General features: G+C 43.1%; 2 protein-coding genes across 2 annotated transcripts; one reads left to right on the top strand and one right to left on the bottom strand.

The window, feature by feature from the left end:
- The first annotated feature begins 2,121 nt into the window (after positions 1-2,121).
- On the top strand, positions 2,122-2,958 carry LOC107220082 (V-type proton ATPase subunit D). Its single transcript, XM_046735794.1, has one exon. It carries the CDS (start codon positions 2,122-2,124, stop codon positions 2,956-2,958), a length of 837 nt encoding a protein of 278 aa, XP_046591750.1.
- A 95-nt stretch (positions 2,959-3,053) lies between these two features.
- Positions 3,054-26,046, bottom strand: LOC107220095 (frizzled-4). Its single transcript, XM_046735793.1, has 7 exons — positions 25,087-26,046; positions 22,989-23,232; positions 22,585-22,828; positions 22,256-22,493; positions 9,047-9,138; positions 4,086-4,115; positions 3,054-3,904 (listed from the first exon to the last, which is right to left on the bottom strand). Exons 1-7 carry the CDS (start codon positions 25,296-25,298, stop codon positions 3,054-3,056), a joined length of 1,911 nt encoding a protein of 636 aa, XP_046591749.1. The 5' UTR covers positions 25,299-26,046.
- Positions 26,047-26,994: the final 948 nt, after the last annotated feature.

Genomic DNA, 26,994 nt, shown 5'->3' with positions numbered 1-26,994 from the left:
GATGCTGAGGCAAAAGGATCGTGGCTGGTGTATAGGTATAATACCTATACGTATACCTTTATATATTGGTAGACACGTGAGAGTCCTGCAGTGAGGGGTGAAAGAATCGGAGACAAAGGAAATAATGGTAAGGATTTTTTCCTATTTTTTTTTTTACCTCTCTTCGTACCATTGCACTTGGTGAATGCCACACCTTGGCGCACCAGAAGAGCTGAAAGGCCTCTTTATTGTGCTCCAAACGCTGGACAATCACACCTCGATTCAACGCCGTTGCGTCGTTCTAAACTGGCGCAAGCTCTGCATCACGCCGGCGGTTTTGTCGCCTGCGTTCGACGCGTCTAAATGTTCTATGGGTCGACCCCATTGATGAATAGAAGAATGAGAGAGAAAGGGAAGGAAAAATACGAACCAATTAAGACTAGATTCTCGATATCGTCACCTCGTTCTTTTCATCTTCGTAATCCTCATCATCTCACGCTACGATTCAGATTACATCTCGGCTTTATGTACATACACACGTGCAGTCGCCTTGATGTTACACTTGGGAAAAATGTCGTCGCAGGTTTTGACGAATTAAACATAAGGATGACAATGTATTCGGACCTTTTTTTTCAAGTCGCAATTCCTCCTCATATCTGCAATATCGAAATTATATAAAAATTAATTAATACTTCAACCAGGTCCGATATATGTATATATACATATAATATATATATATTATATATATATACCGTATGAAAATTAAGTTTAATATATAAATTTATTATGGTACAAAAGTTTTCTCTGTTTAGTTTTATTCCGTTGGTCGTTCTACGTTTTAAGATAATGATATTGAAATAACATATATTATATAGTTATTGCAATACGGAATTATACCTATATTGCCAAGCTAGTTACACGCAGAGTTTATCCCTTGATACGCGTCAGCTGAGAAATAAAAAATGAAATAAAAATAGAAATAAAAAAAGTTCTTATACAATGTTTTATGACATTTAAACGAATTATTAAACGGAAATAATATATCACAATAGATTCTGTACTATGTAGGTGTTACGTGTTGTTTTTCACTTTGATGTTTCAACGTAGGTAATATTCCGTGCTACGTATTATACACGCGCGTCTGTTTTTTAATTTGAAAGCAAAATAAAAAAAATTAAACTCAACGCACTTTTCTCGCGATTCATTAAGCATTATACAAAATAATGGAGAGTATAAAACTAATTATTCAATGTATTATTATAATTCTAATAATTATTATTATAGTTATTAATAATATTTATACAGATATTAATAGTTTTAATATTCAGCTGCCGTTATAGCCAGTTATAGATATGTATATCATACATACGTATATGTCTACTTGAAATTGCTGTCGAGCAATGAAAGTTATAAAACAAATAAAAATAAAAAAAAAATAAAATAAAACTCAATTATTTACAGTCTTCAAGTGAACACGAAACAAAAACGAAAATAAAAGAAAAATTTTTCTTTTCCAGTATTTATACCCATAATATTATCTAGCTAATATCTAATCGATGTTTATTTAAATATAAAATAGTGTGTCACTACTACGGAAAAATGCTTCTTGTATGTACGTATAGATAGATACGCGCCTCTTTTTCTCTCGTCCAAACCTTACATACTACGGTATACGCAAATGATGATGATAACCGCCCGTCAACTGCCACAGGGTTCACATTCCATGTTTACACACATGTCAGGAGTTCTGAGCGACAGGTCGGAATTTCCACAGACATCACTCTACTCTTTACGTCGAAGGGGAGAGGGATCCCTCTTTTTCCCCTAGTTTTATTGTTACATTTCGTCAGCCGGCACGGCACGGCTGTCCCAAAAGTTTTATCTCTCACGTATAATATACACACGTATTAAATCAATGGCTCATGCGTCAATATTGTATACTTATTGTTCGGTTGGCTGTTTTTTTTTTTTTTTTTCCTCTCTTTCAACCAGTCATAATTTACACCCCCGATAACAAACGTATTAAGTAAAATCTTAAATTATTCTCTGTATGAAATTTTTGCGCGAATAATATTGAAATACAAAATGAAACGATATTAAACAGCAAGAAGGAAGAAAAATACAAAACAAAGTAAACTGAAAATGTCTCAGACTAACAGATTGATGATATTTCCGACACGAGGCAACGTCGTGATGTTGAAAGGACGCGTCGCCGTGGCGACAAAAGGCCACCTCCTGATGAAACGTAAGGCCGATGCGTTGCAGTCGCGACTGCGTGTCACGTTGCAAAAATTGATACAAGTGAAAAGTGAGATATCGGAGGCGATAAGAGAGGCAGCGTTTTCATTGGCCGAGGTACGTTTCGTGACGGGTGAAACGATGAGCATAGCCGCCCTGATACTCGAGGCAGTCGGTGAAAAGGCCAGAACGAGAATACTGACGTCCAAGGTGAACGTAGCCGGTACAATCATAACCGTATTTGAATGCTACCAGGACGGTATCGACGTCTACGAGTACGCCGGTCTTTCCCGAGGTGGTCAGCAGCTAGCTACCGCGAAGCAAATGTTTCTACAAGTGATAAAACTCGGCGTCGAGCTCGCCTCCCTCCAGACGGCGTTTCTGACGCTGGAAAAGACACTGAAGACGGCGAACGTCAGGGTAGCGGGAATGAAGCACGTCGTAATACCGAAGATCGAATCGACTCTCAAGTACATTGTATCGGAGATCGACGAGATGGACCGTGAGGAATTTTACAGAATAAAAAAGATCAAGAAGAAAAAGCTAAAGAAAAATGAGGAAGAGGAGAATTCGTTGGACGACGAAAAGAGGATACCGGAAGGTGTTCGCGAGTCAACGGTCAAACCTCCGTCGTCGTCGGTGACGAAGTCGGCCAAGATTGTTCGAAGATCGTTCTGCCCGTGTCACCAGATCGCAGTATACATCCCGTTGTTAAATACAACGAAATTGAGAAAAAAATAAGTCCAACACACTTAAGGAGTAATAAAATGAAAGTTACCGCCAGACTCGAATCCAGTCTCGAATTCGCTCCGACTTCAACGAGTCTCTTCTCCTCTTTAAACCTGAGTCTCGCTACCGCTGTGGTGTTTCCTGTGTTTCCGATGTTTTTTGTGTCCCCTGTAGGGCGCCGGTACCTGCCCGTTATTGACAACGGGAGCGTTACGCATCAGCAATGGATGCTGGGGCGCGAGATGACTGAGGTGGTGAATCTGATGGGGGGTCGGGCTGGTGGATCCGGTGCTGTAGCACCTGACAACCGGAGCGGGATGGCACTTGTGGGGTGGTTGTTTGCACGGCGGAAGCCTTCGCCATACGCCAATGAGGTTCGGCCACCATATCCAGGCCGCGGCGATTATGCCAGCGAGGAGAGAGGCGACCGAGCGCATCACGAACATCTGTATCATCGGTCTCGGGGCCTCCTTTGGTGCCGTAGATGGCTCCGGGGCCCTGAGCCAGGAGTCGCGGCTCCACCATTCGTAGAAGTTGATTCCGGCTACTGCGAGAACAATGGCGGCATAGCCGCAAGCGAAGACGCCGACCCTGGTCAGGAGGGCCCTCTGATGTGCCCTTGGGTCGGCCTGGAGAATCGTCGCGCAGGACGGCTGCCCGGTCTTCCCCTGGAAGACGTTCTGCACGCTGTTCTGAACGCCCCGTGACTGCTGACCGTGCAGGGTGTGATGCTGCTGGTGAAGCTGAGACCTCGTGTTAGAATGCGTCGAGCTAGCGGTCGTCGGCGATGGGTTCAACGGACTCAAAAGCGGCGATAGCCTCACCGACGGACGGGGAAGGAGCAGCGTCGCCGATCCCACGATCAGGAAGGAGAGACCGAAGAAGAGGTACGCAAGCTGAGGACCCAACACCAGGACCAGTAAGGACCTCGTGCTCTGTTGGCCGACGAAGCAGCTCCCTGGAAAGGAAAATATATTTTGGTTACCATGAGTCGCGGTCCAAGGTGTGGAGGATTGTCGGAATGAGTATATAAGGTGCGTGTAAGATGCAGAAGGACGAGGAAGAGGAAGAGGAAGAGGAAGAAGCTGGTGTCATTCAAGTCGCGGTTGCTGCTACGGTTCGCGATAAAAAGTATATACAATGCGATCCGTAGTATTTCTTTCCCTGCACTTCTTTCTGCCTCATTTCTGTGTCGCTCATGTCACTCAGCCGTTCGTCCACATTTCGCACAAAAGAGAAAGATGGGGTTTTTCGTCGTGCAGCAGCAGGACAACGGCCAACAGCACCAACGACAACAACAACAACAACAACAACAACAACAACAACAACAACAACAACAACAACAACAACAACAACAACAACAACAACAACAACAACAACAACAACAACAACACCAACAATAATAATAACACAACAACAGTCAACGGTATGTGAGGAAAAAAGTGAAATAGCTTGCGATCCGGGCTGCTTTTACGAGGCGACGCGACACGACGGTTCCTTTCTTTTTACCTTCACTTTTTCACAACCCGCTTTATCGAATCCTATTCCATCCAGCTTCGTTCGCCTTCCTAACTTGCAGGCGCATCAATCGCAAAAACTAGTCTTCCGCAAGGATCTTTAAACTGGACACGCGCGGCACGCGTCCCTCATCTTCTCGTAAACTCCTGACTGTACGTTACAAAGTATTTCCTAGTTTTTTTTTTTTTTTGTCATTCTCTTTGGATGAGATTTCCGCGTGCCAGTTGAAAAGATAATAGGTACTAAAATTTGAGAAATTCTCTGTGTTTCTTCAACCCTGCAATTATAATAAAGTTCTTATTCAAGTTCCATGATTCCCTGCACCTGACCAATACCCCGAATGAATCGCGTGATCTTTTACCGAGTTTCATTGCCCACTTATAGTTTCCAATTTAGATTTATTCACTCGTTGTACGGACAACGGACGTCAACTTGAACCGCTGCTAAGTGTCCTCGCGATAAAAGGAAGCGACGAGAGGAGGACATCATCTCTCAGATACTGGAAGACCTGGAGTAGTACTCGGTTATATCCACCGAGTACACGCCGTCCAATAAATCCTGACGCGCACACACCTTTTATCTCAAAGAGAACATCTCCTTCACGTTTCCACTTTACGTCGTTACACCTACGTGTACTGATATTACACATTATGCATATATACTAGCGAGAGAAACTTGCTACGGTTGTATTTATTTGTATATTCATTTATTTTATTTTTACAAACCGTTTTCACAAATTACAACCAACCCCCGCCTTTTACGTTGATTTGATTTTTTCCATAGTTTATAGATGTAAATAGTAGTGGAGTCTGCGACCTACCAGAGGACTGACTCAGCTTCACGTATATGATATGCAAATAACCAACACTTATCTGCTATACAGAAATGCACGGCAACGACAAAGGCTCAAGGAACCTTACACGCATACATTCAATGCAAATAAATTCAGCCAAAGACCCGCTCTACAACTTTTCACTGTCCTTTGCAACAGCGGCAGGAGCAGCAGCAACAGGCGGCAAAGCGGGAACCAACCGCATGATGCAGGAGTCCAAGAATTCTGGAGCCTAACACACTGGACTCGGTATAAGGACCTCTACCGGGTGGTCCTAGACTACCGGAAACTAAATTTGCATGCAACAACTGTACGCGGTTGAAAAAAAAAATTTCTATGTACGAGTAGAGAAAAATTATCGGGAAATTCGGAAGATGCACATATCATGGTATACAATAGATATACTTATGTGCATATATATATATATATATAATGAAGAGGACCTTGAATCAGCTTGTTATCGATTAGCTCAATTAGCTCAGTCTTTTTGCACTTCACAATTTGAATACGTAGTTTCAAACATGATGCGAACCGGATATGACAGAGCGTAAGAATAATATAAAATCGCTGGATGCCCGAGTTTTCAATATCGGCATTTGCATTGTTCGGGGACACCGTACTACGCGGGGAGATCGAGGGAGGCTGGAGAAGAAAAGGATTTTCTGCAGCACAGGGGCCGAAGTATCGTGCATGCATGCCGCAGTCGGACTATGCAAATTCCCTTTGGGATACCGGCGAGTCCCTCTCGTACCCTACCTACCAACCTACACACCTCAACCAACGTAATGTAACCAACCGTTTTCTCCGCAGGTCGTGCGCGACTTTGTTAAAAAAACCGCGCTGCTCGATCATGGAGGAGAGAAGGAGAGAATTCGCTCGCGAGTTATCGCTCTCTGGATCCTGATTCTGCCGTTCCTGCTGCTGCTGCTTCTGCTGCAGCGTTGACCAAAGAATGGAACTATATATGGGGAATTCCATGCGAACCCGACCAACGTCTGACCCTCACAATTTTTTATTATTATCAAAATGTTTCTGCGATTCTCCCAATTCTGAAACGCTACCCTCAATTTCTTCACATGTTTTATTCGATTGGTTAACTATTTATAAATATTGAGTGTGGTTTTGAGAAGAATATTTTTAGAATTATCAAAAAAAAAAACATCGTTCCATCATGGGCCTGGTCTCAAAATGTTTAAAAAAAAAAAAAAAAATACAGTTTTTGTGAACTTTTCGAAAATTATCAAGAAGATACTTTTCAAAATCATTCTCCATATTTATAAATAATTAACCAGTTGAATAAAATATCTGAAAAAATTTAGGATACTGTATCAGAATTGGGACAATTGCAGAAAACATTTTGAACAAAATAAAATGTGGTGAGAGGCAAACGTTGGTTGGGTTCGCGTGGAATTCTCCATACACAATACGAGAAGGAAGAGAAAATACCATAATAGTGACTGTGTTGCGTATATTCTGGCTCCGATATATTGTATTGTAAAAAAAAATTAAAGAATATTGAATTTTCGTAAAGAAAACTGTGTAGTTTTTCTCCCGTCCTACATCCCCCGAAAATTAGGATAAAGAATTTTGAAAAAGTTTTATACATCGTAAAGAAATAATTTTCATCAGGTTCTTTGGCGAGTTGGTTCTTTTTTTTTCACGTATCTAGGTATTGTACAACAGTTTTTTTGGCCCCACTACACCTGGACGCTTTCTTTTCACATAGATATCCATTCCATATCTTGTGTATGTGTCGTGTGTGTGTACGATGACTATTTATACAGTATAAGCGAGATAAAAACGTCAAACCGTGATGCTCGGGTAGAGTATATTGATGGCGTCGTCACGTGCATACATACATACATATACACATACATCATGCACGTCACATTATCGTACAGACCCATATATACACGTATACTGCATCTATCGTACATAGTCATATTAATCCGTCGCGTCGACGACGGTTGATGGGGGTATAATAATACATTCTATAAACCTATATCGTGCAGTATATATGTATATTATTTCCGTGTACATGACGTATATTCGTCTCTGCGTTATAAGCTACATGCGATGGCGATCGACGCATGGAAGTGATCCCACGGAAAACGATTTGTCTATAGAGCGATTCAAAATCAACGAACGATGTATTACTTAGATCTACAGAGAGCGAAGAGAACATCAACAAACTGAATACCTATTCGAGAGGCTACAAAATAATGTCGCAGATATCGTGTACAAATAACATCATGGAATCCAAGTTGTATGCGTTCATTTTTATCTTCGAATTACAGACCGGCACGTAACAGCACCCTTAAAAAATCCCGAATCACTCGGGTAGGTATACACATGATAAAGTACACCCAGTGAGGCTTGGGTATACTTGCATGGGTCGGATCACGCGTTTTACCCGAACCACCACCGGTTATATACAGAATGTATATACTATGCATGTATACATACATATGTATATATATACCGGGGCTATATCCATCCCAACACCAAGCTAAGCTTATCTTATCGCAAACTCGACGTCGTAGGTGTAACTCAGGTATAGGCAGACAATGCGATATCCGCCAGCGGTATAAGGTACGAATAACTAAACGCATAAGAAGATGACTCTCGCAGTCGGCATAGCGCGTGGGTGAGGCACGATTGGTTCTAGGTGTACATAGACCGTATATGATAAATTATGACTATCAGATATGGTCGTTGTGAAAACCTATAAATTCGAGCACAATAATTTCAAATTAGGATTGTTTTATTTCAAGGTTCGTTAACCCTTTGAGTCATTGTACTAAGTATTCTTATCACCTATGTTATATCTATTTTTTTTTGTATATTCAAAGAACTCTGGGACATTTTTTTTTTTTTACGTTTTTTAGCTATTTTTTATTTTATACTAATAGGATTTCAATACTCGAGGGTAATTACCAAAAACCATTGAATAACGTCTTGTTATAAAAGTTTACTCAGCACAACAATGTGTGACTCAAAGGGTTAACAGATTTTACTCACGTAGGATGCAGACATTGCACAGCGTTATTGTTCACGTAACCGATCAATTACATGTGAAGAATAAAGTGCAACGTGATCTAGTCGTTGCAATTTCGTACGATATTAGCAAACACCTCCTATACACCAAGGACTATGCAAAAGTGGTAGGTGAGACACAAGAGAGGCAGACGACCACCAATAAAATCAACTTGAATAAATAAAAGTTCAAAGGAATTCCTCTTACATACCGATACACACGTAATGCCTGTATTCGGCAGCAGCAGCAGTAGCAGCAACGTCGGATTTATGTACGGTATACATTACGTACAAACATGTATGCATCCATTACATAACTTGTTCGTTGTTGGCCACGTGCACCGGTGGGTTCAAATAGTGTAAAGCATTGTGCGTCGTATTACAGTTACGGGGCGTATTATGAAGGTAAAGACAGTCGCGTAGCGGTTCCATTTTATACAACTATGTAGTAGGTACGCAAAGCTCTTCGCAAGCGTTGAGATGTGTCTTCTGTTTTTATATTCGTAAGTTAAAGACAAGTGGACAACATCGCTGAATGGATATAGATGAAAAATGAACAAGAATCGTGTGTAACAAACTCACCCGTCAACTCGTCGGCGTCAACGTCCCTCGTAATGAGAACGGCGATGGTGTGAACGGCCGGCAATCCCCATGAGGCCACTGTCCCGACGGTTGAGCACCCCTGCTGAAGTCCAAAACCGTCCTGATCGCGACCGACGCCGACGCCGACGCCGCTGCTTCCCGATGCGTCGGACCTGGACCATTTTCTAGCAGCGATGCACCACCATCCGCAGACGACGACCCACCTTGAATAAGGATTAATGGAACGATGAAAATCCGTGCAATTTTTGCTTTGCGTTCTATAGGTATAAAAACGCTGTAACAGCGACAGGAAACTGTAAAGGAAGTCAAGATCTGTATATAAATGATCTAGTTATGTTGCGAAACTCCACAAAGTACGGCACTTCTCTCTTGACTCGAGCGGTTATGTGTATGAGAGATCAAAGAGAACCGCGGCCTTTGGAACGTTTTTCACCTACACACTGTATCTTCGACGATGCGGATCATCTGCATCCATGGTACTGTACTATAGTACAAATAATCGTCTGGAGGATTTTTATTGCCCGAAGAATATTATTAGGATACAATATATAGTTGTAAATACATCGGAAATTCAAGTGCACACACACTGTGTTGTACATATCCATATACAGGTATGTATATACACGGACATTTCACGAAACGAAGCTGCAAAAACTGAGAGATCAAATTCTCTTCGTTTTTCAATCGCTTCAGAGCAGAGCGGCTAGTTCTAGGCGAGGCTGAAACTAGCAGCCAGACGTTCGAATGTCCGTGGAAGGTACGATAAGGCTATGGTGTAAGTGCACCAAAATGTACGAGAAAAAGAAACTCCCAACAAGTTTCTTAAACGTGAAACAAAATCCCGGAGGTTAGCCACAGCTAGCGCAACTACTAGGTTATCCATAAAACACGTTCCTATGCCTTGTACATTATACCTGCATTCACGGGCACGACGCGCAGGGTATGGAGATGAAAGATTTCGCCGCGCTGGGCAATTGTGTACAAGGTTATACCCCGAGAGATCCTGCCTGCCTGTGTGTACCGTGCAAGCATGTAGTGCACCTAGTAAAGCGTTAATTAAATATGATAGATCGCCGGTCAGTCAGTACGTGCACCAGGCGGTCAGGTAGGTGCGTGTGATTAATGCGGACACGTACCTGTGCCTTACCCACTCCGAGTCTCCCTGCTTTCCGTGTGTGGGCGTGTATGCAAGTGTGCACGTATGTATGCACGTGTGCGTTTCGAAAATCGTAAATCACCCCGGAGCCCCGGACTCGACCTAACCAAACGATCGGATACATAGATTCCTCTTCGAGGCACGATGGGTATGTTGGATGGTGTGGCGAGAGGGATTTCTTAAAATACCTCAGAGTGTCTTTTATACCTTACACATCTATACTCGTTCCAATACCAATCACGGTCGTTTTGTTGTTTACAGAGGCTTTTAATTTTCAAAATCGATCGTTCTGCGAAGAAAGACCACGATTACTTAAAGTTAATACGGTACGGCAGTGAGTTGGCTCCTTTACGTCGGTCGATCGCTCCAGTTATGATAGGCGTACGTCAATTTCGTGATTACAAGACGATGAGGAGAAATCGGGCTGTTTCATCGAGACGAATATAATGGAGGATCGAATTAGAGTTACGAGTGTGTGTATGTATAGAGGATAAACCGAGTCCGAGTGTTCTACGTACACATGCGTACGTATCCAGCATCATGCGATGAGCAGGGGATAACGAGGCGCGCGGAGTTTAACCCTTTTCAAACGAACCTGCAGAGTGCAGGTTGCAGTCGGCGTATACCAGGTGGTACTGCTGGACGCGAAGTCCGACGAAAACATAATCGGAAAGGCTTGTTACCGTCGTAGCACGAGGCTCTGGATACGCCGTGGCGGTACGGCAGGAGGGTATACTATCTTTTCAACAACGCCTTGTGAAACGTTGCGTGTCGAAAACAGGTTTTCGTAAAGAGAGAAAGAGGGAGGGAGGGAGAGAAGAAAGATCGGCTACCTGTGTCTAGGAAGCCATTATTCGGGCCAGACTTCTTTCAGGGGGTCTTGACTCCGGCCGTCCCTACGCTACGTTCACCATGCACGCTCGCTCTCTTAGACTCGTCTTTCACTCCAACCTGCGGTCCTCGGAAAGGCTGAGGAAGAGGAGATGATGAATGTATAGAAATTACCGTAAAACCGAAATAATTTCAGGCTTTTCTCAAACCTATAACATATATCAACTTGGCAGATTGTAGTCGTTGCGCCGTAGCTCGACGTGCAGCAGGTGAAATATAGGTATCACAACATCGAACAACGTCTGTTGAATCGAGGTATGCAATATCGGGAAAATGTTTTAACGTCACTGATCCGCTCAGTTTATGGAAAAACAGTAATGCACGTCATGGATCGATACACTGCCGGCGAAATGGGGAAAACCCCCTCCTTTCTTTCTCTGTCTCTCTCTCCCTCTCTCGGTGACGGTGGCGATGATGACGATGATGATGATAATTTGTCACGAACGAAGGGACACACATCTTGGTGCATCGAATCGTATAATTCTCGAACGATATAATGAATGAGTAAAGCTACCAACCGCCATTCCAAGTTTCTCGTATAAGATACAGCTTTGATCTCGGCGCTGGTTTCCTCGCTGCCATGGTCTGGAAAACCGGCGTGAAGGCAGCCACGCAGCACCAAGCAGTGGCCCTATAGGTATAACGTATACACGTATACACTCGACACTGCACTTGGCACACTTGACTTCTTTCGATCTCGTCAACGAGTTATACCTATACCTAATGAACCCCGTACCTCCATACCTCACCGTGAGAAGAGAGAGAGAGTGCGTGAGGGGCGATGGGGTGAGGCGAGGCGACGGAGAGGGAGGCGAGAGAGGACAGCTTGTTAACACTACCATAAAACAAACTAACGACGCATTTTACCCGCGCGTCTGCACCACCGTGCAACCTTCTGACGGCGACTACCTTGCAGTACGTCGATATCGATTTGTCTTTAAAGAATATTGATAAGATCTGAGCTTGTCGCGTATATACAAACACAGAAAAATCTTTTGCATATCTGACAAGTATGTAACGATATTTAGCAATATAATGTGTATAGTAATATAATAAACCGAAAGGACGATGATGTACAAGCGCGTCATCTCAGAGACAAAACGATAGTGAGATGTATGTATGTTGTATCTGTGCACAAGTGGTCAGAGGAATTCCAGCGAGGCGTTGATTGCTCGTTAAAAGATTTTTCTCTCACATTATACGCAGGTATATTGGTACCCGCAATACACGCATGGTAGTCACGCCAAACCGTATCTCGACCATTTGTCAGAGTGTAGGATATACAGCGATATCAACGCGGTGGCAACCGGCAAGTTTTTACACCCGGTGGCTGCTGCTCTTTCAAGCGCCACAACTCGAGATGAAGAAAATAAGAATATGAAAAAGACAATCAGTCGGAATGAAATAACCAGAGAAGGGATATACTCTGAGATCGTGTTGTCGCTGTCGTTGGTTTTCTTCAACGCGAGTTACAGGTATAAAATGAGCTAATGGAGATGTTGGTGTCATCCTCCCGCGGGCCACGAAACTTCGTACACTGATCTCGGCATTCCGTCACAGCATTTTAATCTTGTTCTTCAGCTGTCTACGTAGCGATAATACGCGTGTAAGATAGTACGCCACTTTCACATTCCAGAAATAAGTGTTTGTTCGAAAAAAGTGATGGTCAAAAATCTGTGTTATATGTACCCGAGATCTGGAAAACATGATTTCAATTTGTTATTTCATATTATTATTCAGAACCCGTTACTTCAGGTTCTTTCGTCTCCCGTACAACGATGGTTTCCATATCCACGAGGTAATTGATATTCGACGACGACGACGACGAAAAGGTATCACGTTTTTCAACTCAAACAATATACTTGTACTACATCATGTCATCGGAATGGTTTTTCCCACAAAAGGCGATGATGGGGGGTGAACAAATATGTGCGGTAGCTGTAGTCGGGGAAAAGAAGGTATAGAGAGAGTTAAGGGTGCTCCTGAGGACCCGAGTTCTTCTTGTCCGTACATCGCCGTTTCAAGAAATGCCCAACTCTCTTCATACCCATCCTCATCACCCTTGGTTCCGTTCCCTTCATCTTCTCCTTTTTTCCTGGGATTCTAAACGTGTGACGGTTAAACGCGTTAAACAAACATTAATCACTCCCCGCGGCATCATCGCTTCGTGGAACGTCGCCATCGTCCTCGTTGGTCTCTGCAAGCGGTAGCAGATAGTAGTGGACGACTTCGGGTTGTCAGATGACTCCGGCCTCTCCTCCACAGCTCGCGTTTCAAGTGGTAAAAAAACATGGCTACCGGTTGTGTCCCTTCGTCAAATATGTGCGCTGTGCAGGAGGAGGAGGAGGAGGAGGAGGAGATGAAGGTGGAGAAGAAGTGAGTAGGTATAAGGTAAGTAGGTAGGTAGGTAGGTATGTAGGTGGGTACCTACACGCGACACGCACGTACAACTCGTCCGTCCATCCATCCATCCATCCATTGGTGCATCCTCTCAAACTAGACGTAGTGCTGCTGCTGCTGCATTGGGTTGCTATATACTTGCTCCACGCAGTCAGACGACCAAGCAAACACTCATTTGCTTGTTCTTAGGCGGCAACTACTGATCTGCCTAGTGGTGCTTTGGGTTCTTCCCATCCCGCAGCTTCCGAGTTTGGTTGCTTCGCATCTCACTCCCATTATACCGAGTTTTACTTTAATGTTGTAGTAGGAACAACGGTCCAAGTCTCTTATATCATGTATACTCTATCACAGACATGGACTAATTCGTTACATACTTGGTTATTAATTTTTCATTAGTTTTCGTCATTAATTGCTCTTACTGTAAAATATACCATTTCTTTTATCTCCCGAACCCCGATTTTAATGACGCAAAGGAAATACTACGGACTGCAGCATTATATGCAGAATGCAGAAACACGTGTCTGCCGGGCGCGATGGAGGATGCATCGAAGCCCTCCCCTCCTCCGGAAACCGGAGCAAGAAATTAGAGGGGACACGTGTTTATAATTGACCTACAGCAGTTTCTCCTCATCCTCCTTTTACGCCATTCTTTCTCACAGTTTAATTTTTAAGTATAAATATAATATCGCGGCATCAGGTTCCTATGCCCAACAAACTACAAGTTACACGGCGTGAGACAAAATGGTTTAACGTAGTATTATTTGTGTGTATGCGTATAATATACGCATATGACGTGTAATGTATGTTTGTTATTATAGATATATAACAGTTATTATATATATATAACAGTTCGGTATCTCTAATGCGATTTAGAAAAGCTGAGCGGATGGTAGAGGGGAAGAAATAAGGAAGAAAAGAAAGAAAGAAAGAAAGAAAGAAAGAAAGAAAGAAAGGAAGGAACGAAGGAAGGAAGGAGCGGGGGGTCTAAATCTTTGATTATTTAACCAATGGTTTAAAATGGTACCGTGACAAGGTGACGCGAGGATAATAAACACCCGTTAACACGAAACTATAAAAATATTACGATGCCAAGAATAGAATTAGTAGTGCAGTGTAGTAAGTATATATACATACATACAGTACATACGTATGGCTATATAGGTTTCAGCGCGATACGCGAAGGCCTGCGCCAACGGACGAGCTCAAGTCTCTTCTTCTAACTGCAGTATCATGAAAATAGCCGTTGTCGAAAGAAGAAATACAAAAAAACAAAACCAAAAAAAAAAACCTTTTTTACCACACGGTACTCTTCTATACATATTTACTATCAATATATTCCCGAACAGATTTATAGATACTCGAGTAAGAAAAAAATTATATGATCAAGAATAATAAATACCAAACGATGTGTGAATGTACATGAAAAAATAAAGAACAGAAAAATGTATTATTACCACACCGACAACGCATAGCTGAGAACAGTCTTGTTCTTGTTAACATCCTCTTTTATACAGGTATAGGTATACACATGCATACAACGTTTCGGTACAGTTAGAGAATTATATATGTCGGCCACGCGAGAGTTTCGTATATATCCGGATATTTTTAGATTATCGCCTTCTCGTCGACTCTCAAATCACGGGTGGACGTCTAACGCAGGTTGGTGGGTGGTCTCTTCTTCTCTCTCTGACGCGTTGGCGCAATGCACAAAAGACAACGCAACCAGCGTCATCCTAATCCTGAGCCTGCGCGCAATTGAATCATATCCTGCCGCCCTCCATTAGCCGATCACCGTCCACGACGTTCCGTCACTACCATTAGGTACTATTTTCTTTTCCATCTCTTATTTCTCATTTCCTTGTTATTTCACCATTTTTGTTGTTCCAACTATCAACACCGGGTTTCGCATAAGCTGCAGGTTCCTCGCCCATTCTCGTACAATGATTCCTGTGTAGGTCTACGCATACGTAGGGGGGTATGCATTCACACCACCCGCCGTTTAACGTGAAAATAGACAAGACTTCAGCCGCGCCCACCGGAAGTATCGCGTGCCACTGTGCGCGGTATAGCGAGAATAGGGAATACGGTGTGTCTTGTTTTGAAAAATATGCTCAAATATTTCGGAAGCTAAGCATTGAATTGAAAAATGTCTCGGACAAAAGTTGCGGTATATGAAGGGGGGCTCATCGGATGAGCATACCAGTTTTTGGGTCCGGGGACTCTGCTGGACCCATTGAGGCCCAACTTTTGTTTTTTAAACGGAACTTCCTACTTTTTATTGCATTTTCTTATTTCTCATTGAAAAGTGAGTAAGTTTGACTCCTGGTCATTTCTTTGTTTTCGTCTTCGAACAGGCCCAAACGTAGGCAACAACACTTACTGCGTTGTATGATCAATTATCCCGTATGTATAATACACGTACGTTACACATTCCAATGTCGAATCTCCCGCAGCGACTCGGATAACAGGTATATACATATACAGTTAGGTAACGATCATGTACACGTAATTGTATAAAAATTGAAAATTAATATGACAACGAAAAGTAACTATCGCGAATATAACCTACATAAGATAATTCCGAATCTAACAATTTCATTCTCTTTCTTCGTATCATTTTGCTTATTGTTGATACGTTTTTTCTCGATTCTCGTTTGCGTAAGACTTCGAGGATAATCGTAACTCAAAGCAGAGGTAGAAAGAAGAACAAGGCGGGCTGTTTAACGATAATGAGCCAACACCAACACGTAGTAAACCATATACACTACTTGCAGGTATACACGAGTGTATGTATAGAATTGTGAAAGAATAACGCGGCGAGCTCTCATCCGCGTCCCTCCTTCTTTCTCGGTCATTGCTCGTTCGTTGTTTCGTTCGGTTCGGTTCGGTTCGAAGTTAATCTTTCATCGGCATCTATAATGGGGTTTGGGTACCGTGGTGGAGCACGTAGGAGCAGTACCATGTGCCGACTATGCCGCAACCCTGCAGGCATGCCTTCCTTCCTTCCTTCCTTCCTCTCTTTCGCATCGTCTTCCCTTCCCTGCCCCTCCATTTCTCTCCATTTTCTCATCTCTCGTCCCTTCTCATCATGTTCCTCTCGTTCGTGTCGACGAAGATAGGTAGGTAGGTAGGTGGGTAGGTAGGTAGGTAGGTAGGTGGTGGGCTGTTGCACCATGTGTGCGTATGTGTGTGTACGTGCACGACGGGCCTCGGGGTATATAATCATCGAGAGGAGATGAGACGGGCGGATGGACCGAGGCTAGTCGGCTTCGCTGGCGACTTTGTGTTTGTTTTGTTAGTTAGCGAGTCGTTATGCACGTTCCGCCCCTCCCTACTTCCCTCTCTCATCGCCCCTGTCCTGTCCTCTTCATCATCTTTTCCCTTTTCCCCGATCTGCGCTGAAGTTTATGCATCGCTATATCCCGATAGGAGACAACATACATTATATTCAGAAACACGGTTTGAAATAATAATTTCCGCGATCCCCTCGTATATTACAGTCAATCTCTTCTTCGTGTCTTCTTATATAATTACTCCCCCACCCTTGTACCTACAGATTTTCTTATTAGAATTCGCCAGACACAAGATCATCATCACCATAATCGTACAACAAAACGATACAGTGTGTAAACGATCAAAAAATTTCGTTCGCAAAAGGAACGCAAGCTTCCTTGGTATGTGAAAAGAAATGAAACGGCACTGTATATCCATCAATTTGCACCACCGTCCAGCAGATTATTTTATGCAACGCGAGCATATTCTACGCGTTTTTCCACGCTTGTTTTACGTACACCAAGTACCCGATTTTATGACGGTTGAGCGAGTCTGCAATGCGCATACACGGAGTACTGAAAAGACCGATTTCAAGTCCTACGAGTTAAAAGCGGTTTTCTGTACTCTGCGCATGCGCAGTCGCGAACTAATCTGACATTACGCAACCCTGACCTCAATTTCGCGCCTCGTGAAAAACGCGTTATATACTATTATTTCATAAGAATTCTGGTTAATATCCTGCATATATAATGATAACCGTTGTTGTTGTTATTATTATTATTATCGTCATCGTCATCACGATCATCATTATTATTATTATTATTGTTATTATACGTATACCAGGATACAATATATACAGCATATACAGTCATAACCGTTATCGTAACGAGTTATCGGTTAGAGCAAGGAATTTATCCCCTGGTTCGCCGCGCGCGCGTGATTCTTGGACACCATGCAGGCAGGCAGGCAGAGCTCTTCTCGAAAGCTGCGGAGGTAGCTCCGGAGGAATAAGCTGCGCTCGTAAGGACCTCGCGTCCGGCATGAAAGCCTGCGGTGTTGCTCTGCAGCATGCTCCGGCTGCATCGGGGGGCCCCCATTTTCTCCCAAGGAGATGATGGATCAGCTCTTCGCGGAGGCAGGCAGGCGGGCAGGCAGGCAGGCAGACCCTTCATCCTTATTCCCTGTTGCGTGCTGCGTTAGCGAGCTGCTGTTGCTGCCGTTGAATTTCTCTCTCCCCGCATGCATGCGTCGTCGTCGACTTAACTTCCCTCCGAGTCCCTGCTTTCGTTTCACATATGCACAGTTCGGCTGTTTCATCGTCGTAATCGTCGTTCTTCCTTTGTTTTATGGTAGACTATGTACGGTAATGTTCGTTAATACCTTGGACTTATGTATGTACGGCTGATTTGTTTTCGGTCCGAAACAAAATGTGAGTACGATTATATACGAGTTATGTGACAATAAGTCCCAATCTCTCACGTCGACTGCATCGCCAGTCATTGTCACACAATTCGTGTAGGTACACTTACGATCTTATTTTTCTTCAATACTCACTACTGTTGTTTCCGCTCCCGTTGTTTTTTAAATAATTTCTTCAGTCTTTCGCGATTTCAAGCCTCAAGACACAGAGTATTGCAATTGTCCATTATATTCCTGTTCGCGAGAGGAATTATTGTCACTGTATAAGTTTACACGATATTCCAAACATACTATGAAGACCTCTGTCGAAGTTCGAAACTATATTTTCCGCAACTTTGCTTTATCGTAACTTGAATTTCCGACCATTCGAAACTTTGTTATTTCGTAAAAGTTTGACTTCTTCACTTCAAGTTTCATAAGTTCAACCCCGCCCCGTATACCTACATACTATAATGTATCGTGCAGTGCGTAGTATAGGTATGCGTATACGCAGGTTTTTCTTCGTCTTATTTTACTCCATCGGGGTGCTTGGAGAGCAACAATGCATTGGGGTGGTACAGTGGCTGGGTAAGGTGAGTCGAGGCATGCGGTGAGCGTCGAAGCGGCGAGAGAGAGAGAAAGAAAGAGCAAGAGAAAGAGAGAGCGGCACACCGACTGGCGTAATTTACATCGAGGATACCGATAAACATCGCACCCGGGTCCCTTCGCTCTAGACCCGACCCAAACCAAACCCAAACGAGGTACCTACATACCCAGCGCCTGCCCGAGTATACACAGTGTTATGCATGGCAGAGAGAAAAATACGGAGAGAGCGAGAGAGAGAGAATCTCTGATGCAGCAAAAGTATATTATATACAACATTATGTGGGCATGGAGTCTAGACTAGAGTCCAGAAAAGCCACGAGAGTTTCTCTCTCTCTCCCTCTCTCTTTCCTTGCCACATATGTATATGCAGCGAGACTCGAGTCGGCAAGAGTAGGGTAAAGGTAAAGGTAAAGGTACCTTATATATATACCTATAGAAACTGAACGACCGCGGCGCGACTCCTTCCGCCGATGCATTGTCCTGTCTTTAACCCCTCCTCCCCCTGTCCCCGTTCCTACTTCGACGTCTCTACAACCCTAAGAAAGCTTCCTTCTCATCTCGTTCCTTCGTTCCTTTCGTTTCGTTTAGATTCGTTGAAAACTGCACCGTATTGCTGGCACAAGAATTCCTCTTTCTTCCATACTTTCTTTTCATTCTTTTTTACTTTCTTTTCGTTCAGCGTTACAACGTATTGGAATGCGATTGGTAGTTAAATTTTTTCTCGCATCTAAATTCGGAATATTGAGTATAATTTGTGTATTTCAGAGTGTCGACGACATTTATCCCATCCGTAATTCACGATCGGAATTTTTTTTCATATTCAATATACGTGCAACTTACGTACGATGCAATAATAACCAAATGATCCGAATCAGATGAAATAATGACAATGATAATACGTCTACTGTTGATATTACTCGTGTGCCGCGTTTGTCGTTGAAACGCTCATCCTAATTGATCATATTATACATGTACCCAATATATACGTACGGGAGCAATCACAGCGATATATATATATATATATACATATATATTATGCATGTATGCTGAATTACATTCTGTGTTCTGTATACATAGGTGTGCGTATGTATATATGTATATATACGTACAGCGGAACCACTTGTGGCTCGCCGCGCCGGGTTGATTAGCGGTTAGCGTATAATAGCGTCGTCTATGAAATCGAGACGGGTCAAGAGGTCAACTGTGTAACGCGTTGACCTCTCTCCTCCGTCTCATCATCTTCAAGGCTTGCGAGGTTACATGAAATTATACATTATACGAGAGATTTACCGTATAATTTGCATTACGATAATTAAATTCTTAATTAATGAATTTCAAGAAAAAGTCACGCTGCTCGTAACACGGGAAATGGATCAAGATAACCAAATGTGCGTATAAATTGATATGTGTAAGTGTTTTTTGTAATCTGTTTTCATACGATTCGCTTGAATAATAATAATGATGGTAATATTAATAACAACAATAATGATAGTAATTTTAAACTATAATTGTAATATTTTTGACTATACGCGATAATAGTCAAATTTTTTTTCGGAAATGTGCTTTCAAATTCATACTCGCGTACTTGTAACGTGAAAATATCATTGCAACTGCACGCATGATACAAACGCTTGTGTGAGGAGGGTATAATGCATGATGTATAAATACGTGAAGGTGTTCTCCCGCGGTCGCGAGCGAGATTATAACCAGTTATGCAGGGCATCTAGCAGGTCCAATTAGACGGAAGGAACTGTTGAACGTGTTGCAGGCAGCACCTTGTTTGAATTAATAATCGAGCGTTGGCACGCTACTTATAAATCGTATATAGTGTTCGTATATATACATATATATATATATATACACCGTATAGTATGTATCTATAAATAAACGTATGCAACTATTACACGTATGTATCTACAGCATCCCGCGTACACGCAACTTTCTCCGTCGCGCACGCAACGTATTACATTGCATACGCATACGTGACACGATCTTATTGTTAGAGGTGACGCGAGTGATCCGATCGTGATCGTGATCGTCACAAAGTGCAGTATACCGCGTATATAGGATAGATATTATGTATACATACCTGTATACTATATTTCAGAATAATCGAACGGTTAATATACTGTAAAACTTTAATAATTCATGTCTATATCCGTCTGTAATCTATCCATCTATAAGTTGTAACAACTCTACGAGTTTTTTATTCATTGTTTTTTGATTCGAATTTTCCAATCACGCCGCGCAATCGCACAAATCCCGATATCGAAATACATGTTCAATTTTCCGTCAATCGATCGATTTTAATTGTTTTTCTGTTTCGTTTTCTTTTTTTTTATTTTCTTTCCTTTAAATCATTGTACCGTCATTCGTACTAATTATCCCTCGGCCGTTCCAGTACCGCGGTATCCGTCGTCAGCTCCGTTTTTCCTTTTTTTTTTTTTCTTCATATTCTCCTCTTGCTTATCCCACCTCCTCCTACTCCAAGGTTTTCTCTTCCTCCCGACCGGGCGGTGCAGCACAGTGGAATGCCATTGACTCTATGCGTATCTGGCAACAAGGTTCTCTCCTCTGCTCCAGTCGAGACCCCATCTGCTTGCTCCTCTCCCCGGTGGGTATGGTATATCCAGTTCAAATGTACGCTCGCTAGCTCGCTCGTATTATTATACCCATATACCCCGTGTTCCTCTTCGTTCAGCGAGGCGAAATTTTACACCGTTTGCCGTACCAATCTTATTATATTTTATTGTATCAATTTTTATCATACCATGTAGCATCAAAAGCCCCTGACTAATTATACGGTGAAAAAAAAAAAATACGTACACGACGAATATATAAAGAGGGTAATTATTGACGCTTTGTCGCAACAATTGGGATTATGTTCGTCGTCGTCGATTCATCAGATTTAGGATGAATATAAAAAAAAGATTACCATTTTTTTTCCAACAGAGAATTAAAAAATTTGTTAAAAAAAAGGACTGAACGCCACCCGTTACGTTTCAAGGCTTGGTGTGCCGGTGTCTCTTTCTCTCGCTCATTCGTCTCCTCTATCTTTCTCTGTCTTCAAGTAAACGGGATGAGATGGGAGTCGGGTGGCTCGTTAGCGGCACGCGGGGAACCATTACACTGTTGCCAGATTATATTATATCCCCCTCTCTTATTTTCTCAACCTTCTCTCCTTCCTCTCTCGCTCTCGCGAGGGCTGCAGACCGACCGACCCGATAGTCGGCTCCTTGTTCTATCGTTCGATGCGGGAAAAAGAAAAACGAGAGAAAGAGAGAGAGAGAGAGAGAGAGAGAGAGAGAGAGAGAGAGAGAGAGAGAGAGAGAGAGAGAGAGAGAGAGACAAGGACGTGCTCCAAATCGTTCGACGATGTGTACAAATATTCCTCGGTAATTATTTCAGCCAACGACACACACACACACACACAAACGCGCGCGCGCGCGCGTATATAATACAAGAATACGGAAATAAATAAAGTGCAGGTGAATATGCTGTATCTTATAATACTATAATGTATGCAAAAAAATATCAGAGTAGAAAACGAAAGAAGGCAATGAAAAATTCCGAGTAAAATTTAAAACAAGACTCACCAAACAATCGCAGCGTTTCCGAAGTAATACCGCAGCAGGAAGACAAGTGCGCAGTAAGGATTAGAGAGGCCATCCTGAGTGAGGTACTGATGATGCTGCTGGGCTATAACCACCGGTTCCTGGGGGTGGAGAGGCAGTGCCGGTGTACAAGCTACCGCAAATCTACCGGCCGCAAGACGCACCACGTGACCGACGGCGACCACCGCGTGACAAACGGCAAGACAGGCGATTGCGCGTTCTAAAAAAGAAGAAGAAGAAGCAAATTAAACACAGACAGACACACCCACGCAGCTTGGCAGAAATTTTTGAAAATACCACTCGAGACTTACCGACGGAGGTCGTGGCCCGGTGTTTCCGGGGCTTGATAAGGGCGAGAATCGCGGCCGCAACCGAGATCAGACAGACCGTAGCCGAAGCCGCGATCCAGGCCTCGGTCAGTCTCTTGTCTTTCTGGGACCATAGAACGTCGGCGTCGCAAGTCGCGGCGCACCTACCCGAACGATTCAGGAATACGTAGAGTCCGGCCTTTGCGTACCAGGAACAACCCAGGGGTCCGTTTCCGTCACCGACGGCCTGGAAAAAAGCACCAAAGACGAGTTAGCCGCAGTCTGTACGTACGAATGTATAATGTATATTTCTTATGCTGTTTTTCATTCTTTTTTTTTTTTTTTCTTTTTCCGTTTTATTTCCATGACAGTTTATTTTTCGCAGACTTCGACACGTCTAGCCATACCTGGAAGGGGTTTGCCGGACCCGGTTCCCCCGGTCCTTCCATGCACATGTGCTGATGGTTGTTCTCCGGCGGAAATTTGGAACAGTTCAGGGCCGCCGGCCATGGGAAACCAAAGCCAAGCAGTACCGGGTAACATCTGGCTCTTACTTGCTCGCAGAGACCCCTGCATGGCCCGATTGGCGACGGCACCTTCTCCGTGCACATCGGGGCGTAAACCGAACACAGGAACAAATGAAGTTGCGCGCTGTACGGGCGAAAATTAAATTGTTATTATCAATTGTTATGTAAAGTAGTGATTAGTTGGATTACCGTAAGAATTGCAGTTAAATATGATCATCGATTGCAGTTGACGTTATGAGATTAAGTGATTTAACCCTTTCAGTCACATATTATTATGCCGAGGCAAGTTTTATAACATTCGATGTTTTTTGAGGTCACTGATTACGAGTTTGAAGTCAGATTTAAAAAATTCAATATGCCGGAAAAAAATTTCAAATTTAATCTAATCCGGTCAAAAAACTATGCAATGGTTTTCGGATTCGTAGTCAACGACCTGAAAAACTTATAATTTATGTAAAACATGTGCATGTGTATGAGGGTAACTTCCTCGGAAATGAATTATTCCTTCAACTTTTACGATTTGTTTCAATCAATTTGCTTCTAACAATAATAACTTACATTATATAGCAACAATTACTCACGAGCATTGAAAACCTATTAGTAGACTATCAGAAATTTTAACAAAAAAAACCGGAAAGAAATATGTTGCAAAGTTCTCTAAATATAAATAAAATGGATATAACATAGGTGGTAAGAATACTTTCCGCTATGACTCAAAGGGTTAATATATAATTTTTTCTGCACAGAGGTGAAATGAATTGTAATTCAAAGATATTCCATGATGTGAACCTTCGAAAAACAGATGAGCCTGTCGTTCCTTTTACGGGGTATTGCAAAAGAAGATAAAACACGTGAGATTCGACTGACTATACATTTTTTTTCCCCACACCTCTAGAAACCAATTTATATGTATATCTATAGCTAGCCCCACACCACGTCGTTGAATAAGTGGCGGCGACGAGACGATTTGAATCTAGCAAAGACCTTTCCATTGTGGATTTACCGAGAAACCAAAGAGAATTTAACGCGTTGTTGATTTATGACTCGGGAGGGAGAAAGAGGATCAGGATATTCTGCGAAAATAACATCAATTAACGCGGCGACGGGATATTATTTTCCTTCTCAGTTGTTTATGTACGTTTGTTTAGTGAAATTTTTTATCATCATCTGCAGTGAAGTGGCGAGAAGAAGAAGACGAATAAGAAGGATAAGAATAAGAAGACGACCCGTGATTGCCTGTGGAGATGACGACCGGTCGTCTCGTGGTTTCTCTCCTTCTTCTTCTTCTTCCTCTTCCTCGACTTCTTTTTCAAGAGCTCGCGTGTTACGACAAACTGTCAAACAACTTCTGTTGCCCGCACGGCTACGGCAGTCGGTTCGGTTTCATTCGGTCATATGCACGACTCGTACATACAAGGTATTTGCCTTTTACTACTAAACACACGTACCTACAAGCGATACACGTGTGCTTCGTACAAGCGTGACGCGTATTATGTATACACACGCAGTCACGCACGCGTGTGGTACGACAACCCGGCTGGGCGGAAAGCACGCGACGACTTCTTTGCTACTAGTCAGTGTTTTGAGTTCGTAGTCAAACCGTATTTAGGTAATTAATTGTACACACTTTATATAAGTGAAAACCCTCCCGCATGCTTCTCAACGCCACGCGCGTTACATCAATTTTACAACTTTTTTCGTACACATTCGCAACAATTGCGGATGAGGAGTAAAAGAAGACGAGGTTAGATTTAATAACGTTAATTTAACGATGCATGTTTAGGAAAATCGTTACTTCGCAACCTTAGGATCGTATGAAACTCAGCTAAAGTACGTAATAACAAAGAAAACATGTTTATATTTTGAAAAGCCAAATACTTGAAAGTCGTTTTAAAATTGTGCACCGATTTATTCCATGATTTTTCGTTACGTTACCAACTTCAAAATGGTGATAAAAAAAAGACTGCTGTGCTCTTACCTGCAACCGTACTGTATCAGGGGGTTGAAAGTTTGAAGGGTGAAATCCGCCTCCCCCTGAATTTCGTTACCAACGAGATTCGGCATTGCGGTGACGTTGTAACCGACACCGCGACACATCTCGATTCTTATCGGTTCGCAGACGCCGTGGGTTGTAAATATTTTACCGAACATATTCACGATCAAGAAAAGGTGAAGAATTAGCCGCGACATCTTGACGAATTTAACGCGTGTTCAACTGTCACAAGAAAAATCAATACTCTTTATGTTTTTTCACTCAGTCAATAAGGGTGAGAAGACGAGAAACTTTGTCACCTTATCTCTGGACGAACGCACTTCTTCTTTCAACTCATATAACTCTCACCCGGGAAAACCAGGTTCATTGATTCGTCATTGTTTACCTAATAACTAAAAACCCGAGGCCGTTAATCGAAACAACGCGGCGACAATTCGTTGTTGGGGTCACATCTTCTTTTCATATCGCGAACCAAATGACAACTGACGATCTCGATCGTCGACTTTGAGGCAAATTTCACGTCGTCGTCGTTGTGTTGTTGTTGTTCTCGTTTGTTTTTGTCACACAGCCGCCGCTACTACTTCACACAGGGTTATTGTAACAACACACACAGGCGACTGGAGAACTAACACAAAGTCTCCATCGACCTTTCGTCTTTTCTTTATTCCGTCAGGAAAATGACGTCGTTGCAGTTTATCGCGCGTCGAACGACGTGGGACGACGAATAGACGCAATGTTCACATCGCTAGCCTCGCGTCGTCGTCACTCGATCGACAAAATAAAACAACTAACGAACTACTTATCACGAGCTTCAGTCAACCTGTTGCCACGGCGCGGGCGGTTAGGATGATAAAACGATAATCCCTCGAGACGAAACGCCGCTGTGCGAACCTCTCTGCGGTCTTGGCGCGACTGAATCGGTACACCACGAGAGCGTTGGCTTGGCCTGTGAAAAAGTCGGGGGAGCCTCGGCCGCTCTTCTGCCTCTACTCGGGCTCCGTTTATCCCCACCACGCCGCCAACCGACGAACGCTGCGTCGCGTCCAACCCCACGCGAGAGTGGAGGAGAGAAGATACCTCGTTAATTAAATCCCCCAGACAGGGGTCTATACGCTTGGACCGAGACACACGCGCATTCCACCGAAGGTGTGTCAGGGAGGGGGGGGGCATCAAACGAGGCGTATTCACACCTTTCCAATCTGTGTAAATAAAGGAGATGAGACAGTCCGCGATTACATAAATTAATTTGAGACATCGCGGGGGGTGGGGGAATTTATATATTGCGCTCGTTAAATTTAACCGCAGATTATTAAAAAGCTGAGATTGCAGATCGAGTATACCTCGACGTGATACTCGTTTGTTGATCTGGTTTTCTATCACGTATATACGTGTTTGTATTTTGTTTGGAAATCAAAAAATTAATTGTACCATTTCATCGCCCGGATATAGAGGCAGGATATATAGGGTGAATAATAATCCCTGAGACGAAAAAGATTAAGGGTTACGCGTTGCGGGTTTTTGGGAGGTATGTAGGTATTGTTTGCGTAGCGTGGACACTAATTTATGTGACCAAAAAAGGAAGGGTCTTCTACGGCGGCGATAATAAATGCCCTGCGAGTAGTAGGGCCGCGCGGTAGGAAGGAAGGTAGGTAGGTAGGTAGGTAGATAGCGCAGAAGGGGGACGTGGAGGGCCAATTATACGAAGAAAATACAGCCCATAAAGCCGGTCTTAACCACCGCCAAACACTGGGATGGTGGGATATGATAATGAGAACCTGCTGCACCTTCGGCTTCTTCGACTCTCTCTCGGGGGATAGCCGCCCGCCTGCCTTCGCCGCTGCAACGAGAGGAGCAAAACGAGATCTCGCCTCTTCAAAAACAAGACAACCGATT

The sequence above is a fragment of the Neodiprion lecontei genome, chromosome 3 (assembly GCF_021901455.1).
Source record: "Neodiprion lecontei isolate iyNeoLeco1 chromosome 3, iyNeoLeco1.1, whole genome shotgun sequence".
NCBI lineage: Eukaryota > Metazoa > Arthropoda > Insecta > Hymenoptera > Diprionidae > Neodiprion > Neodiprion lecontei.
The sequence above is the reverse complement of the archived record's forward strand: the minus strand, read 5'-3'. Positions and strand labels throughout refer to the sequence as shown.